General features: G+C 50.4%; 1 protein-coding gene across 1 annotated transcript in view; it reads left to right on the plus strand.

Annotated features, from left to right (window-relative positions):
- The first annotated feature begins 4,604 nt into the window (after nucleotides 1-4,604).
- MIGA1 (mitoguardin 1) overlaps nucleotides 4,605-13,646 on the plus strand; it is a 32,856-nt gene continuing 23,814 nt past the window's right edge. Inside the window, exons 1-5 of the mRNA XM_069738316.1 lie at nucleotides 4,605-4,662; nucleotides 9,657-9,768; nucleotides 10,726-10,900; nucleotides 12,042-12,172; nucleotides 12,479-12,590. Of these exons, the coding sequence (XP_069594417.1) occupies nucleotides 9,685-9,768; nucleotides 10,726-10,900; nucleotides 12,042-12,172; nucleotides 12,479-12,590 (502 nt within the window). The 5' untranslated portion in view covers nucleotides 4,605-4,662; nucleotides 9,657-9,684. The remainder of the gene's footprint in view (nucleotides 4,663-9,656; nucleotides 9,769-10,725; nucleotides 10,901-12,041; nucleotides 12,173-12,478; nucleotides 12,591-13,646) is intronic.

Below are 13,646 nucleotides of genomic sequence, written 5' to 3' on the forward strand. Positions count from 1 at the left end.
CCTGTGGGGGGCGCTATTTACTTTTTCCACAGCGCCGTTAATTAACGGCGCTGTGGTTTAAGTACCCTTAGCGGCCGCCGTTAAAAGGCGTATCGGCGGTCTCTAAGGGGTTAATGCCTTTTGTTTGAATTTTTAGGCCAGGTAGAGTGATTGAAAAAAGGCAAAAAAAAAATACATTTCTAACTGTTTTACTTATTCTTTTAGTCCTCTTATAGAACTTTAACCTGCACTAGTATATATTATGTGCGGCTCATTTTACACATTATGATGCAGCCACAGATGATTTAAAGCAAGGTAGAAAGTGACTAATGGAACCTTCACACATAACGATTTCGTTAACGATATCGTTGCAACGTTACGCTTTTTGTGACGTAGCAACGATCCCGCTAACGATCTCATTATGTGTGACAGCGATCAACGATCAGGACCCTGCCGGGAGATCGTTGGTCGTTGGGGAATGATCAGGACCTTTTTTTGGTCGCTGATCACCCGCTGTCATTGCCGGATCGGCGTGTGTGACGCCGATCCAGCGATGTGTTCACTTGTAACCAGGGTAAATATCGGGTTACTAAGTGCAGGGCCGCGTTTAGTAACCCGATATTTACCCTGGTTACCATTGTAAAAGTAAAAAAAAACAAACACTACATACTCACAAGTCACGTCCCCCGCCGTCAGCTTCCCTGCACTGACTGTCAACGCCGGCCATAAAGCAGAGCACAGCGGTGACGTCACCGCTGTGCTCTGCTTTACGGACGGCGCTGAAACAGTCAGTGCGGGAAGCTGACGGCGGGGGACGTGACAGACATCGGAATGTGAGTATGTACTGTTTTTTTGTTTTGTTTTTTTTTACTTATACAATGGTAACCAGGGTAAATATCGGGTTACTAAGCGCGGCCCTGCAATTAGTAACCCGATGTTTACCCTGGTTACCCGGGAACTTCGGCATCGTTGAAGACAGTTTCAACGATGCCGAAGTCTTTCCCCTGATCTTTGGTCGCTGGAGAGAGCTCTCTGTGTGACAGCTCTCCAGCGACCACACAACGACTTACCAACGATCACGGCCAGGTCGTATCGCTGCTCGTGATCGTTGGTAAGTCGTTTAGTGTAACGGTACCTTAAAGCAGTCAGTTGGCCCTAAGGGCTACCCAGTGCTTTAGACAGTGAGAGCCATGACCAGGAGAACTGCTGGGTAACTGCCTATGCTGGGGATTAAGCAGGACTGATAAGAGTCCTGTCAGGAGCTGAGAAGGAGGAGGAGGAGGGATATAAGCAAATAACTGCTATATATAAATAAGGGCTCTTCTGGCCTCCTGCTTCCAGACTCCTGTGTATTCCTGCTTCTCCCTCTAGACTCCTTAGTTCACTTCCTCCTCCTCAGGGTATGTGTCCACGCTCAGGATTGCATCAGGATTTCGTCAGGATTTTATGCAGGTAAACTCCTGACCAAATCTGCACCTGAGGTCACTGGCAGGACACCTGCGTTGTTCTTGCGTTGTTTCTGCATTGTAAAGACATGCTGCATTCTTAAAAGACGCGCCGCATCTTCGTTAACACGGGTCTGCCGAATGCGTCTTTTAATACATAGTGGAGACGGGATTTCATGAAATCCCCTCCACTATGCTGTAACATCTGGACGCTGCATTTTTGACGCTGCGGCTCAATGCAGCATCAAAAACGCAGCGTTTCCTGAACGTGGAAACATACCCTTAGAGACTCCTCTGTCCTCCTTTATTATTATTATTATTATGCTTTTGCTTATACAGCGCTATCTTATTCCGCAGCGCTTTACAGACATTGTCATCGCTGTCCCCATTGGGGCTCACAATCTACATTCCCTATCACTATGTCTTTGGAATGTGGGAGGAAACCGGAGAACCCAGAGGAAACCCACGCAAACACAGAGAGAACATACAAACTCCTTGCAGACGTTGTCCTTGGTGGGATTTGAACGCAGGACCCAAGTGCTGCAATGTTAACCACTGAGCCACCGTGCTGTCCTCCTCCCTTCAAACCCCTCTTTCCTTCTCCCTCCAGACCCCTCTTTCCTCCTCCCTCCAGACTCCTCTGTCCTCCTCCCTCCAGACTCCTCTGTCCTCCTCCCTCCAGACTCCCCTGTCCTCCTCCCTCCAGACTCCCCTGTCCTCCTCCCTCCAGACTCCTCTGTCCTCCTCCCTCCAGACCCCTCTTTCCTCCTCCCTCCAGACTCCTCTGTCCTCCTCCCTCCAGACTCCTCTGTCCTCCTCCCTCCAGACTCCTCTGTCCTCCTCCCTCCAGACTCCTCTGTCCTCCTCCCTCCAGACTCCTCTGTCCTCCTCCCTCCAGACTCCTCTGTCCTCCTCCCTCCAGACTCCCCTGTCCTCCTCCCTCCAGACTCCCCTGTCCTCCTCCCTCCAGACTCCCCTGTCCTCCTCCCTCCAGACTCCTCTGTCCTCCTCCCTCCAAACCCCTCTTTCCTTCTCCCTCCAGACTCCCCTGTCCTCCTCCCTCCAGACCCCTCTTTCCTCCTCCCTCCAGACTCCTCTGTCCTCCTCCCTCCAGACTCCTCTGTCCTCCTCCCTCCAGACTCCTCTGTCCTCCTCCCTCCAGACTCCTCTGTCCTCCTCCCTCCAGACTCCTCTGTCCTCCTCCCTCCAGACTCCTCTGTCCTCCTCCCTCCAGACTCCCCTGTCCTCCTCCCTCCAGACTCCTCTGTCCTCCTCCCTCCAGACTCCCCTGTCCTCCTCCCTCCAGACTCCTCTGTCCTCCTCCCTCCAGACTCCTCTGTCCTCCTCCCTCCAGACTCCTCTGTCCTCCTCCCTCCAGACTCCTGTCCTCCTCCCTCCAGACTCCTCTGTCCTCCTCCCTCCAGACTCCTCTGTCCTCCTCCCTCCAGACTCCCCTGTCCTCCTCCCTCCAGACTCTTTTGTGTGTGGATTATCTCCAGTAGCATCATCCATCTGGCACCTGACAGGGTGGATCCTTCTCTCCATCATCTGTTGATTGATAACAGCTGATTTGCCCAACTTTAGTTTACTCTTTTTGAGTTTCAGAAACCAGCGACACAGACCAATAGCTGAATTATTTTTTTAACCACTAAGATAAACTTTACAAATTTGCACCGACCCGGAGAATCTGCTAAAACTAAACCCAATAAACAATGGCGGAATTGTGTTTTTCACTTTTTCATCTCACTTAGAATTTTTTTCCCTTTCCTCAATATTTTATATGGTAAAGTGAAGGCGTCATTCCAAACTACAGCTCATCCTGCAAAGAACAAGACCTTGTGCGGTGACACAGATGAAAAAACAAAACGTTTTGGATCTTTAAAGAAAGGAAGGAAAAAAGGAAGGAGCAAAAATCAAAAACTGCCCAGTTATAAAGGGGTTAAATCACAAGTGGCTATTTCACAATCCGCGCAGATCTGCTGAGGCCACCCTCCGGAGCGGCGCCTGTGCACTGGCGGAGCCATCGTCACAGGGGTTAATGTCCAAATACAGTGTCTTGCCACCACAGAAGTAAAAATTAGCGGCAGATTTCCCACTTTCATTATTGGCTGCAGCGGTTTTGTGGTTTTGCAGAATTTCTGGGGCCATTAACAGTAAGGCCATGTGCACACGCTGCGGATTCTGTTGCGGAATGTTCCACAGCGGATTTGATTAAATCCGCAGTGCAAAAAGTACTGCGGATTTATCGCGTTTTTTTTGTGCGGTTTCCACTGCGGTTTTAGACACCTGCGGATTTTTAACATGGAGCAGGTGCCAAACCGCTGCGGATTCCGCACAAAGAATTGACATGCTGCGGAAAATAAACCACAGAGTTTCCGCGCGGCTGTTTTTGTTTTCCATAGGTTTACATTGTACTGTGGATCCACAGCACAAACCGCACCGTGTGCACAGAGCCTAAAGGATTCACTGCGCAAACGAGGTCACAATTAATGTAAAGTCGAAACGTCTCCGCATCTCGTCACATTACCGTCATGGCGAATGTTTAACGGAAAGTTAATAAAGGAACTTCTATGTTATGGGAGACGCCGGCGGCTCGTGTTCTGCTATTGGACGCTGTTTGCTGGATTTCTATGTGGAGGTGGAAATGTGATTACTCCGGTCTGCATGAGGTGGAGAACTACAAGATCCAGCAATAGAGCCACGATATGAAACCTTGTGAAAGCAGCAAAATAGTCACTGGGGCAGCAGAACCGGAGCGGTGAGTGACCGAGAAGATTCTGGTGGAAAGATCCCGGTCATTATCACCGGCGCCCGTAGATTGTGAGCGGGGACAGCGATGAGAATGTGTGCAAACTGTACAGCGCTGCGGAATATGTTAGCACTATATAAAAATAAAGATTATTATCTGGACTCAGATAGAAGGGGCCCCGGGGCAAGAACATTATAGGGGTCCTGCACAGTCAGACAGCAGCTCATCATAATGCAGAAAACCACCTGATGGGGAGAAAGAACTGGACCCCAATGGTGCACGGCGGCCCCAGGGCACAGACCCCTCTCTCCTTCATCCCCTCTCTCCTTCATCCCCTCTTTCTTTCCCTCTCTCCTTCCTCCACAAGTCGCTGAGGATCCTCCTCTGACCCTCGGATACATTGTATCCCTCTCCGCTCTGGCCCCGCCCCCGGAAGCGGCCCCTCCCCCGCCGTGGCTCCATCTGTGCTGGGAGCAGCCAGTGTGACAGGTAGGTGAGGAGTATACAGCGGTATATACACCTGTCCTGTGTCTGCAGCGATGGATACAGCAGGAGCATGCAGAGGACACAGAAATCCCCCCATATCCCAGCACACCGGCAGCAATCCCCCCATATCCCAGCACGCCGGCAGCAATCCCAGCATACCCCAGCAGCAATCCCCCCCATATCCCAGCACACCGGCAGCAATCCCCCCATATCCCAGCACACCGGCAGCAATCCCCCCATATCCCAGCACACCAGCAGCAATCCCCCCATATCCCAGCAGCAATCCCCCCCCATATCCCAGCACACTGGCAGCAATCCCCCCATATCCCAGCAGCAGTCCCCCCATATCCCAGCAGCAATCCCCCCATATCCCAGCAGCAATCCCCCCATATCCCAGCAGCAGTCCCCCCATATCCCAGCAGCAATCCTCCCCATATCCCAGCACACCAGCAGCAATCCCCCCATATCCCAGCAGCAGTCCCCCCATACCCCAGCAGCAATCCCCCCATATCCCAGCACGCCAGCAGCAATCCCCCCATATCCCAGCATACCGGCAGCAATCCCAGCATACCCCAGCAGCAATCCCCCCCATATCCCAGCACGCCGGCGGCAATCCCCCCATACCCCAGCAGCAATTCCCCCCCCCCATACCCCAGCACACCGGCAGCAATCCCCCCATATCCCCAGCAGCAATCCCCCCATACCCCAACACACCGGCAGCAATCCCCCCATACCCCAGCACGCCGGCAGCAATCCCCCCATACCCCAGCACGCCAGCAGCAATTCCCCCATATCCCAGCACGCCGGCAGCAATCCCAGCATACCCCAGCAGCAATCCTCCCCATATCCCAGCACGCCGGCAGCAATCCCCCCATATCCCAGCAGCAATTCCCCCCCCCCATACCCCAGCACACCGGCAGCAATCCCCCCATATCCCCAGCAGCAATCCCCCATACCCCAACACACCGGCAGCAATCCCCCCATACCCCAGCACGCCGGCAGCAATCCCCCCATACCCCAGCACGCCGGCAGCAATCCCCCCATACCCCAGCACGCCGGCAGCAATCCCCCCCATACCCCAGCAGCAATTCCCCCCCATACCCCAGCACACCGGCAGCAATCCCCCCCATATCCCCAGCAGCAATCCCCCCATATCCCAGCAGCAATTCCCCCCCCCATACCCCAACACACCGGCAGCAATCCCCCCATACCCCAGCATGGCAGCAGCAATCCCCCCATATCCCAGCATGGCAGCATCAATCCCCCCCATGTCCGCAGCACACCGGCAGCAATCCCCCCATACCCCAGCATGGCAGCAGCAATCCCCCCATATCCCAGCATGGCAGCAGCAATCCCCCCCCATGTCCGCAGCACTCTGCAGAAATCCCCAATTGCATCTTGTATGTGGCCTTTATTGTAACATGTAGACACAACCACCCGTGAAGCCCCCGCAGGCTGCATTGGAGGGAATGCGGCCAAAATCTGTGCACGCCCCTCGTCCCAGGCTGTGTGCACAAATCCACAGGTAAAACACGCTGCGATTTACCTGCAAAAACTCTGGTTGAGTGCAGTGTGTGATCCATTGTCCGTCTCTTCAGTATCTTATCTATGTGCCCACTTTATACAAGGTCAGATATTGTTCACTAATGGCGGATGCCGCGTAGTAGCCGCCATATTTCACCAGATATATGGAGATGACGAGCGCATGATAACCTTTCTTGCTCTTCCATTATGCAGAATGTTGCACAAAAAAAGTCTTTTGTTCCATTGATGAAAAACGTGTTGTTGTTTTTTTGGTGGCGGGAGCGTCAAAATCCGAGTCCGAAATCCTCTGCTTTGTATCCCCCAGACATGAGCCCCTTGTCTCCAGGATCCATTCTCCCAGATGATTTGTGATTCCGTTATTCCCAATACTGATCCAAAGGGTTTGCAGATCGCTGGGAGAGCCGGACCCTGAGAGGCCGATGGAGCGGAGCGGTGTCTGACCTGTGCGCCGTTTCTTCAGGGTATTTCGGGATACCTTTTCCAGGGTGTGCGCCCAAAGAGTCTTTTTTTTAGCAGCTATTTTTGCACTACATAAATACGCTGTTTAAATAAGGTTTAAAAAGTGCAAAACAATCCTGGCAAAAATGCGGCAAGTTCGAGAAGCCGTTCTGTATATTGGCTGTGACCATAAGCCCCCTGTAGACGTCATCCTCTGGGGTCTACAAGTATCGGACCTCTCACTATTTCTTAATTATAGTTGTATAATTCCGACAGCCGGAGCTCTGCACACATCAGAAATCAATTGTTCATGCTCGTGTGTGAACACAGCCCTAAATAGAACCGTTCAGGAGGATTGTTACTATGAATCGAGCAGCTCGTCTGCATAAAGGATCCGTCTTGTGGGAATCCAATCAAGCAGTGAGAAAATTAAGCCTTGAAGACACATGCAAATGAGTCTGGAAATGCATTGGGGGCGTGTCCATGTACTGAGTCTACTGACACACCCCGAATGCACTTCCAGGCTAATTTGCATGTGGCTTCAATGATCGATTTCTCGGCGCTGACACATCGGACGCTACACGACAGGAATCCTTCAGCTTCTTGTACGGCGAATATTTACTCACCTCTAAATTTAGAAGTAAAGTCGTCTTGGCTCATTTTCTTTAAAGGGGTTTCCCAGGGAATGCTATAATCATATCCACGTTACCACTGCAGCCGATCACTGACCTCGACAGTGTCATGCCATTAAGGGCAGTGATCGTCATAGCGCCACTGCTGAGACTAGTGATTGGCTGCAGTGGTCACGTCCATATATGACTTTTGAATGTTGTTTGAGACTGCCAGGACCACCAGTGCGGCCTGGGGGATGTAATATTTTTATTTTGACTTAATAACAATGTAATGTGGTGCGTCTACTATCTATAGCCGTAATAATGTACACTGCGGTGCACACAGTGCTAAGTACGGCCATACCGTGCGCCTCACACACCAGGATGGGGGTCAGCCAACTGTCTCTCGTCAAGACCACTGCATGGCTGCTACATGAATGATCACCAGCAGGGGACGCTGTTCTGCCATTTTCTGACTTCCCCTATGGAAATATATGAAGGCACATACGTCCTATGTAAGAACGACTCCGCCATAATTCAGACTAGACGCCATCACCAGCACCGCGCCTCCTCTGACCGATCCGAGATACTAAAACTGGGATTGGGGTCTTTATACGTAGTTTTCAGTATTACATGTCACTCATACGTGAGCTGTAGTTCCACAGGGCTTGTCATATGGGGTTTGCTGTATTCTATGGCAAGGGAATATAGGAGGAATTCTGGGCACTGCTCCTTTTTCTGAGCCAGAAATGTTATTTTGGGCATAACTCATTATTAGTGATGAGAGAATGTGCTTGGATATTGTGTTACCTGCGCGAGCTCGGGGTGTTACCTGCGCACGCTCGGGGTGTTACCTGCGCACGCTCGGGGTGTTACCTGCTCGGGGTGTTATCTGTGCACGCTCGGGGTGTTACCTGCTCGGGGTGTTACCTGCTCGGGGTGTTACCTGCGCACGCTCGGGGTGTTACCTGCTCGGGGTGTTATCTGCTCGGGGTGTTATCTGTGCACGCTCGGGGTGTTACCTGCTCGGGGTGTTATCTGCTCGGGGTGTTATCTGTGCACGCTCAGGGTGTTACCTGCTCGGGGTGTTACCTGCTCAGGGTGTTACCTGCGCACGCTCGGGGTGTTACCTGCTCGGGGTGTTATCTGCTCGGGGTGTTATCTGCTCGGGGTGTTATCTGCTCGGGGTGTTATCTGTGCACGCTCGGGGTGTTACCTGCTCGGGGTGTTACCTGCGCACGCTCGGGGTGTTACCTGCTCGGGGTGTTATCTGCTCGGGGTGTTATCTGCGCACGCTCGGGGTGTTATCTGTGCGCGCTCGGGTGTTTTCCTACGGCTGCTTGTGTTGCAGCTGTCTATCAGCTGTGGATCATGCAGTGTGTTATTCGAGCACGCCCGAGCATATGCAGATAACACCTTATCCGAGCACGTTCGCTCATCAGTACTCATTATCTTTTATCTGAAGGGGATAAATTGCTGATATCTGGGGGTCCGTGCGCTGGCACCTCAAGTGATCCAGAGAATGGGGCCCTGCTGTTCAATCTTTATTGGAGTGAAAATGCTCATGCTCGACTATTTGTCAGCCTCATAGACAATGAACTTAATGAAGGCCGCGCATGCGCACGTCCACCCCACTCAGCACAGGCCCTCAGTGGTCGGACCTCCATTGATCAGCAAGTTACCCCCTGTCCTATAGAGGAGGGGATGGCTATTTCTGTCTAAGGCAGTAGATAGGTGATGCCTATTAGATTTAGATCTCTTGGACCCCCAACTATCGTCAGAACCTCAGAACTGGCACTGGTATTCCTGGTCCCCCCTGGATGAAAGACCTCGGCAATGAGGAGAAGAATGGAGGCGGTGGTTGTGCATCCACAGCTGATGGAGGTGAAGAGCAGCGGCTCTCTTTTTAATTGTCATAGACCTGAGCGGTCATCACAACGCATGCGCAACCATCTGCGCCATTCATTTCCTCATGTCCCCGACAGCTGGGCCCTTCATCTAAGATCTTTATGTCACCCGTCACTTAGTTCAGACGTTTTCTCTTATAATCTGCAAAAAATTGAGTTATGTCCTACCTGGGTCTGATTTGTGGGTGAAGCTCGTCCAGTCAGGATCCGACGGCGCATGTTGCATCCATGTTGTATCTTCGCGCTGTGCGATTGCTGCTGACCGGTTGGTAGAAGACGCTTGGAACAATAAATGAGACACGGATGGTAAAATCGGATGCCGCACACGGATCTATTTGGGCTTTATTTTTTGTACGAGAAAAATCACGGATGTGTGAATGAGGTGTAGTTCTGCTGCAGCGGCCCCCCGAAAGTCGCAGCTGTACGGCATGGGTCATTATGCTCACACCTTGTATATACGTACTGTATGCACCTGATGTGATCGCTTTATTCTCAGGACAGGTCTGATCTCACCAGAGGACACAATGGCGGAGACGCAGCACCCGCTCAGGATGGCCGCCCTGCGTGCCGTGGATTTCCCCTTGTCCCTCTACAACTCGCTCACGCAGGTAATCGGATGAAGGTTTTGGGCTTTATCACCTCCATGGAGCGAGATCAGGAGCCGCGTTACACCGCCATCATCTGCCTGTAACATCAGCGACCGGAGCGAGCGCCAATCGCTGCCGTGTAACCGCTTAAATGCTGCTGTTAATTAGGTCGTAATTGAAGTGGTGTGATGAGGTTGGGGCCTCCATATTAGCAGCCATTATGGCCCCCACCCACAACGTCATTACACCGTGCAAATGGTACAAGTCAATAGTGCCTTTGATTGTCCCGTGAAGTCCGAGCACGACACCCCAATTTGCGCTGTATTCCGCAGGTCGTGGGTATTACAATATATAAAGTGCGTGCAAAAAAAAATACAGAAAAAAAAATGTAAGTTTAAAGCACCTCTCTTCCTCGTCCAAAATAAGGTAATAAAAAAAAAGTATAAAAATAAGCATAATTGACCTCGCCGTGTTAATAAGTATTCGATCTGTGAAAATATAAAATTACGATAAATGGCAAAAAAAAAAAGGAATTAAATCCCTAAAAAATCCTGGTTTAATAGTTGCTACATCTAAAGCAACAAAAAAAAAAAAAAGGAAAAACATCTTAAATTCCCCCAAAATGGCAGCAATAAAAACTACGGCTTGCCAAGCGAAATTACAAGCGCCCTCCCCTCCATTGACGGAAACCAAAAAATGTTACATCGCTCAGAAAATGATGACACAAAGCAATTTTTTTCTTTTACAAAGTTCTGAATTTTTGTTGGCCGGTTTGGTGTCACCGTAATGTCACCGACCTGGAGAATCGCTGACCGGGTCACTTTTACTGCGCAATTAACGGCGTAAAAAAAATGTGGGTGGGAAATAAAAAAGATCTGGAAGGAGAGAAAAACAAAAGCACAAGACTGACAACGGTCTGTGTCATTAAGGGGTTAATGGGTTTTTTGCATTCTGACTTTCTCGCACTTTACGTTACAGCTGAAGTCGTCTCCCGGGCTGAAGACGATCTTCGCGGTCACCGCCGTCGGAGCGGTGTCTATTATTTTTCTGGCTCGTCATTTTAAAAGAAGGAGAGGGAAAATAAAAAGCCCAAATTCATCCTGGGAGGCCGGAAATCTGCTGGACAGTACCAAGCAGGCTGCCCTAGAGAAAGGTGCGTCCATAGACTGTCAGCAGCAGAGGATGACTGCAGCACAGAGGATTTCAGGACGAGAAATGGGGTTATATTAGTGAAGGCAAAGGACACAGAGTTAGATGGATCGGCAGCAGCACAGAGGATTTCAGGACGAGTAATGGGGGTTATATTAGTGAAGGCAGGGTGTAGTGTCAGGATGTCACATGACCAGAGGAAGGGACACAGATGGATCCGCAGCAGCACAGAGTATTTCAGGATGAGTAATGGGGTTATATTAGTGAAGGCAGGGTGTAGTGTCAGGATGTCACATGACCAGAGGAAGGGACACAGAGTTAGATGGATCCGCAGCAGCACAGAGTATTTCAGCAGAGGAGTAATGGGATTATATTAGTGAAGGCAAGGTGTAGTGTCAGGATGTCACATGACCAGAGGAAGGGACACAGATGGATCCGCAGCAGCACAGAGTATTTCAGCAGAGGAGTAATGGGATTATATTAGTGAAGGCAGGGTGTAGTGTCAGGATGTCACATGACCAGAGGAAGGGACACAGATGGATCCGCAGCAGCACAGAGTATTTCAGGATGAGTAATGGGGTTATATTAGTGAAGGCAGGGTGTAGTGTCAGGATGTCACATAAGGAGAGGAGACCAGAGGAAGGGCCCCAGTTAGATGGATCCGCAGCAGCACAGAGTATTTCAGCAGAGGAGCTTGTGGATCCTGCACCATTGTGTAACCATCTTGTTGAGCGCAGGGTGGTTGTATCGGCATTTTCCAGAGACAAGAACAGAGATAAATAGGAACAGAGCAGCATTCACAGCAGCGCAGAGTATTTCAGGGGAGCAGGGAGGGTCTTATCTTGTCCAATGATTTGATTATATTAGTGAGGACAGGGTGCGGACATCAGACAAATGCAAGAAAACAGATCCCAGTCATAGAGTTAAAGGTGCAGAGTCCAGAGCAGCGCAGAGTATTTCAGCAACGGATCTCCTCGCTCATGATGATGGTGTAGGGTTAATAGATGTTCTCTGCAGTCACCGTTGGAGAGAGCGAGGTCCTGATTACTGCGGAGGACGCACATCTGCCACCTCCGTCCTCACGCATGGTATACGCTGTATACACGGTGCGGCCGTGTGACCCGGCTCCTCTCCTTGTGCCGCAGGGTCCAGCTGTTCCAGTAGCCGGCAGAATCTGACCCTGTCCCTGACGTCCGTGAAGGAGAAGGGATCCCTGCTGCACCTTAACGGAGGGCTGGACAGTAAATATTCGGGCTCCGTGCAGAGCCTGGCGTCCGTAAGTTATCACCAATCTGACCTGTTTCCAGAGAAGGACTCACAATCCAGATGTCTCCCCTCCCTCCATGTATGTTAGTGAATACATTCCCCATGAGGAAAAGTAGCAACTTTTTTGCACTTTTGTATTTGCCACTAGGGGGCAATCTCCGTACAACTCCTATTGAGAGCAGTGTAAAGAGCTCCCCCTAGTGGTGGCAACGTGCAGGACTACTGAGGGCATTTTCAGCTTTCCTGGCATCGATGGCGTTTTCTTGGTGTGAGCCCCCACTGCCTGCGGCTACATAATATCTGTCCTCTGATTTAGGTTCGAAGCATTAACTCGTGTCACAGCTGCAATCCGTGGGATAATGGGGAAGAAGAAGATATTAAGCTTGTAAACATCCCGGTGACCACACCTGAGAACCTGTATCTGATGGGTAAGCGAGGACTTGCACAGCGTCACTGCTTTTACAGTAAAGAATCCCCTTTAGGAAGAATCTTTCTTATGACACCAGTCGTCCACCGCTGACCCTTTCTGCTTTGTATGTATCGTACACTGACGCCCTAACTGTATATAGTATTTAGTTTTCATGTTTTTGGCTCATTTGGTTGTTGCAGCTTTAACAGCAGCTGTCTGGCATTGATTGTTGGATTTAAAGGGGTCATTCGAATTTACAACAAATTGATAAAAAAAAGTTTTACATTCCAGCTCTACTTTGGGTTTGAAAAGTCATTCCCCGTGATGTTACAGTGCGGAGTCTGTGAACTATTTTAGAACAGGAGTTAGAAAAAATAATTTCTCTAGTTCCTGGCGGAATGTTCTATGTGGATAACGGAGGACAGCGGCCGAAAACCCACGAAACCTGATCCGACAGGTTGAAGAATCCATTTCCGCGTCTTGTTTACTGAGCGCTTCCTGCCCGCGCGGATGGATTAGGGTCGGCATCTGGGTTCTCCAACTGGATTTATTGCAGGATCGGCAGCTGCTTTCCATCAGTGGTCGGTTGCAGGACTTGGTCCCAGTCTTCACGGTCATTCACATGCACATTTTGCTGCAGGCCGTCCGTCCAGCGCTCGGCGAGCCGGGACCCGTGATTATGGGGGGCTGATGGCATTATCATGACAGCCGGGGATTGAAGACCCCTGTGTCGGCCATGTTTGTACACCCATGTAGCTCAGCCGGAGGATGGTCAGTATTGCAGGGAATTACATTATACCTGAAGTCACAAGTTTAAGTCCCCCAGACGACCAATAAAAAAATAAATTAAAAAAATTGAAAGTTCCTATCACCCCCTGTGTTTAATCAGAACATGACTAAGTCGTTTCATGCATCACTGTGCAGACTAATGAAATATCAGAATATCTCAGATGCAGTGAAAGATAAAATGGACATTTGAGAATCGCTGATTATTTTGATCCCTCCGACTTCCATAAATATGGAATAAATAGAGATGAGAAAATTGTACAGATGGCAGAATGGTATCAATAAAAAC

Source organism: Ranitomeya imitator, chromosome 8 (assembly GCF_032444005.1).
Source record: "Ranitomeya imitator isolate aRanImi1 chromosome 8, aRanImi1.pri, whole genome shotgun sequence".
NCBI lineage: Eukaryota > Metazoa > Chordata > Amphibia > Anura > Dendrobatidae > Ranitomeya > Ranitomeya imitator.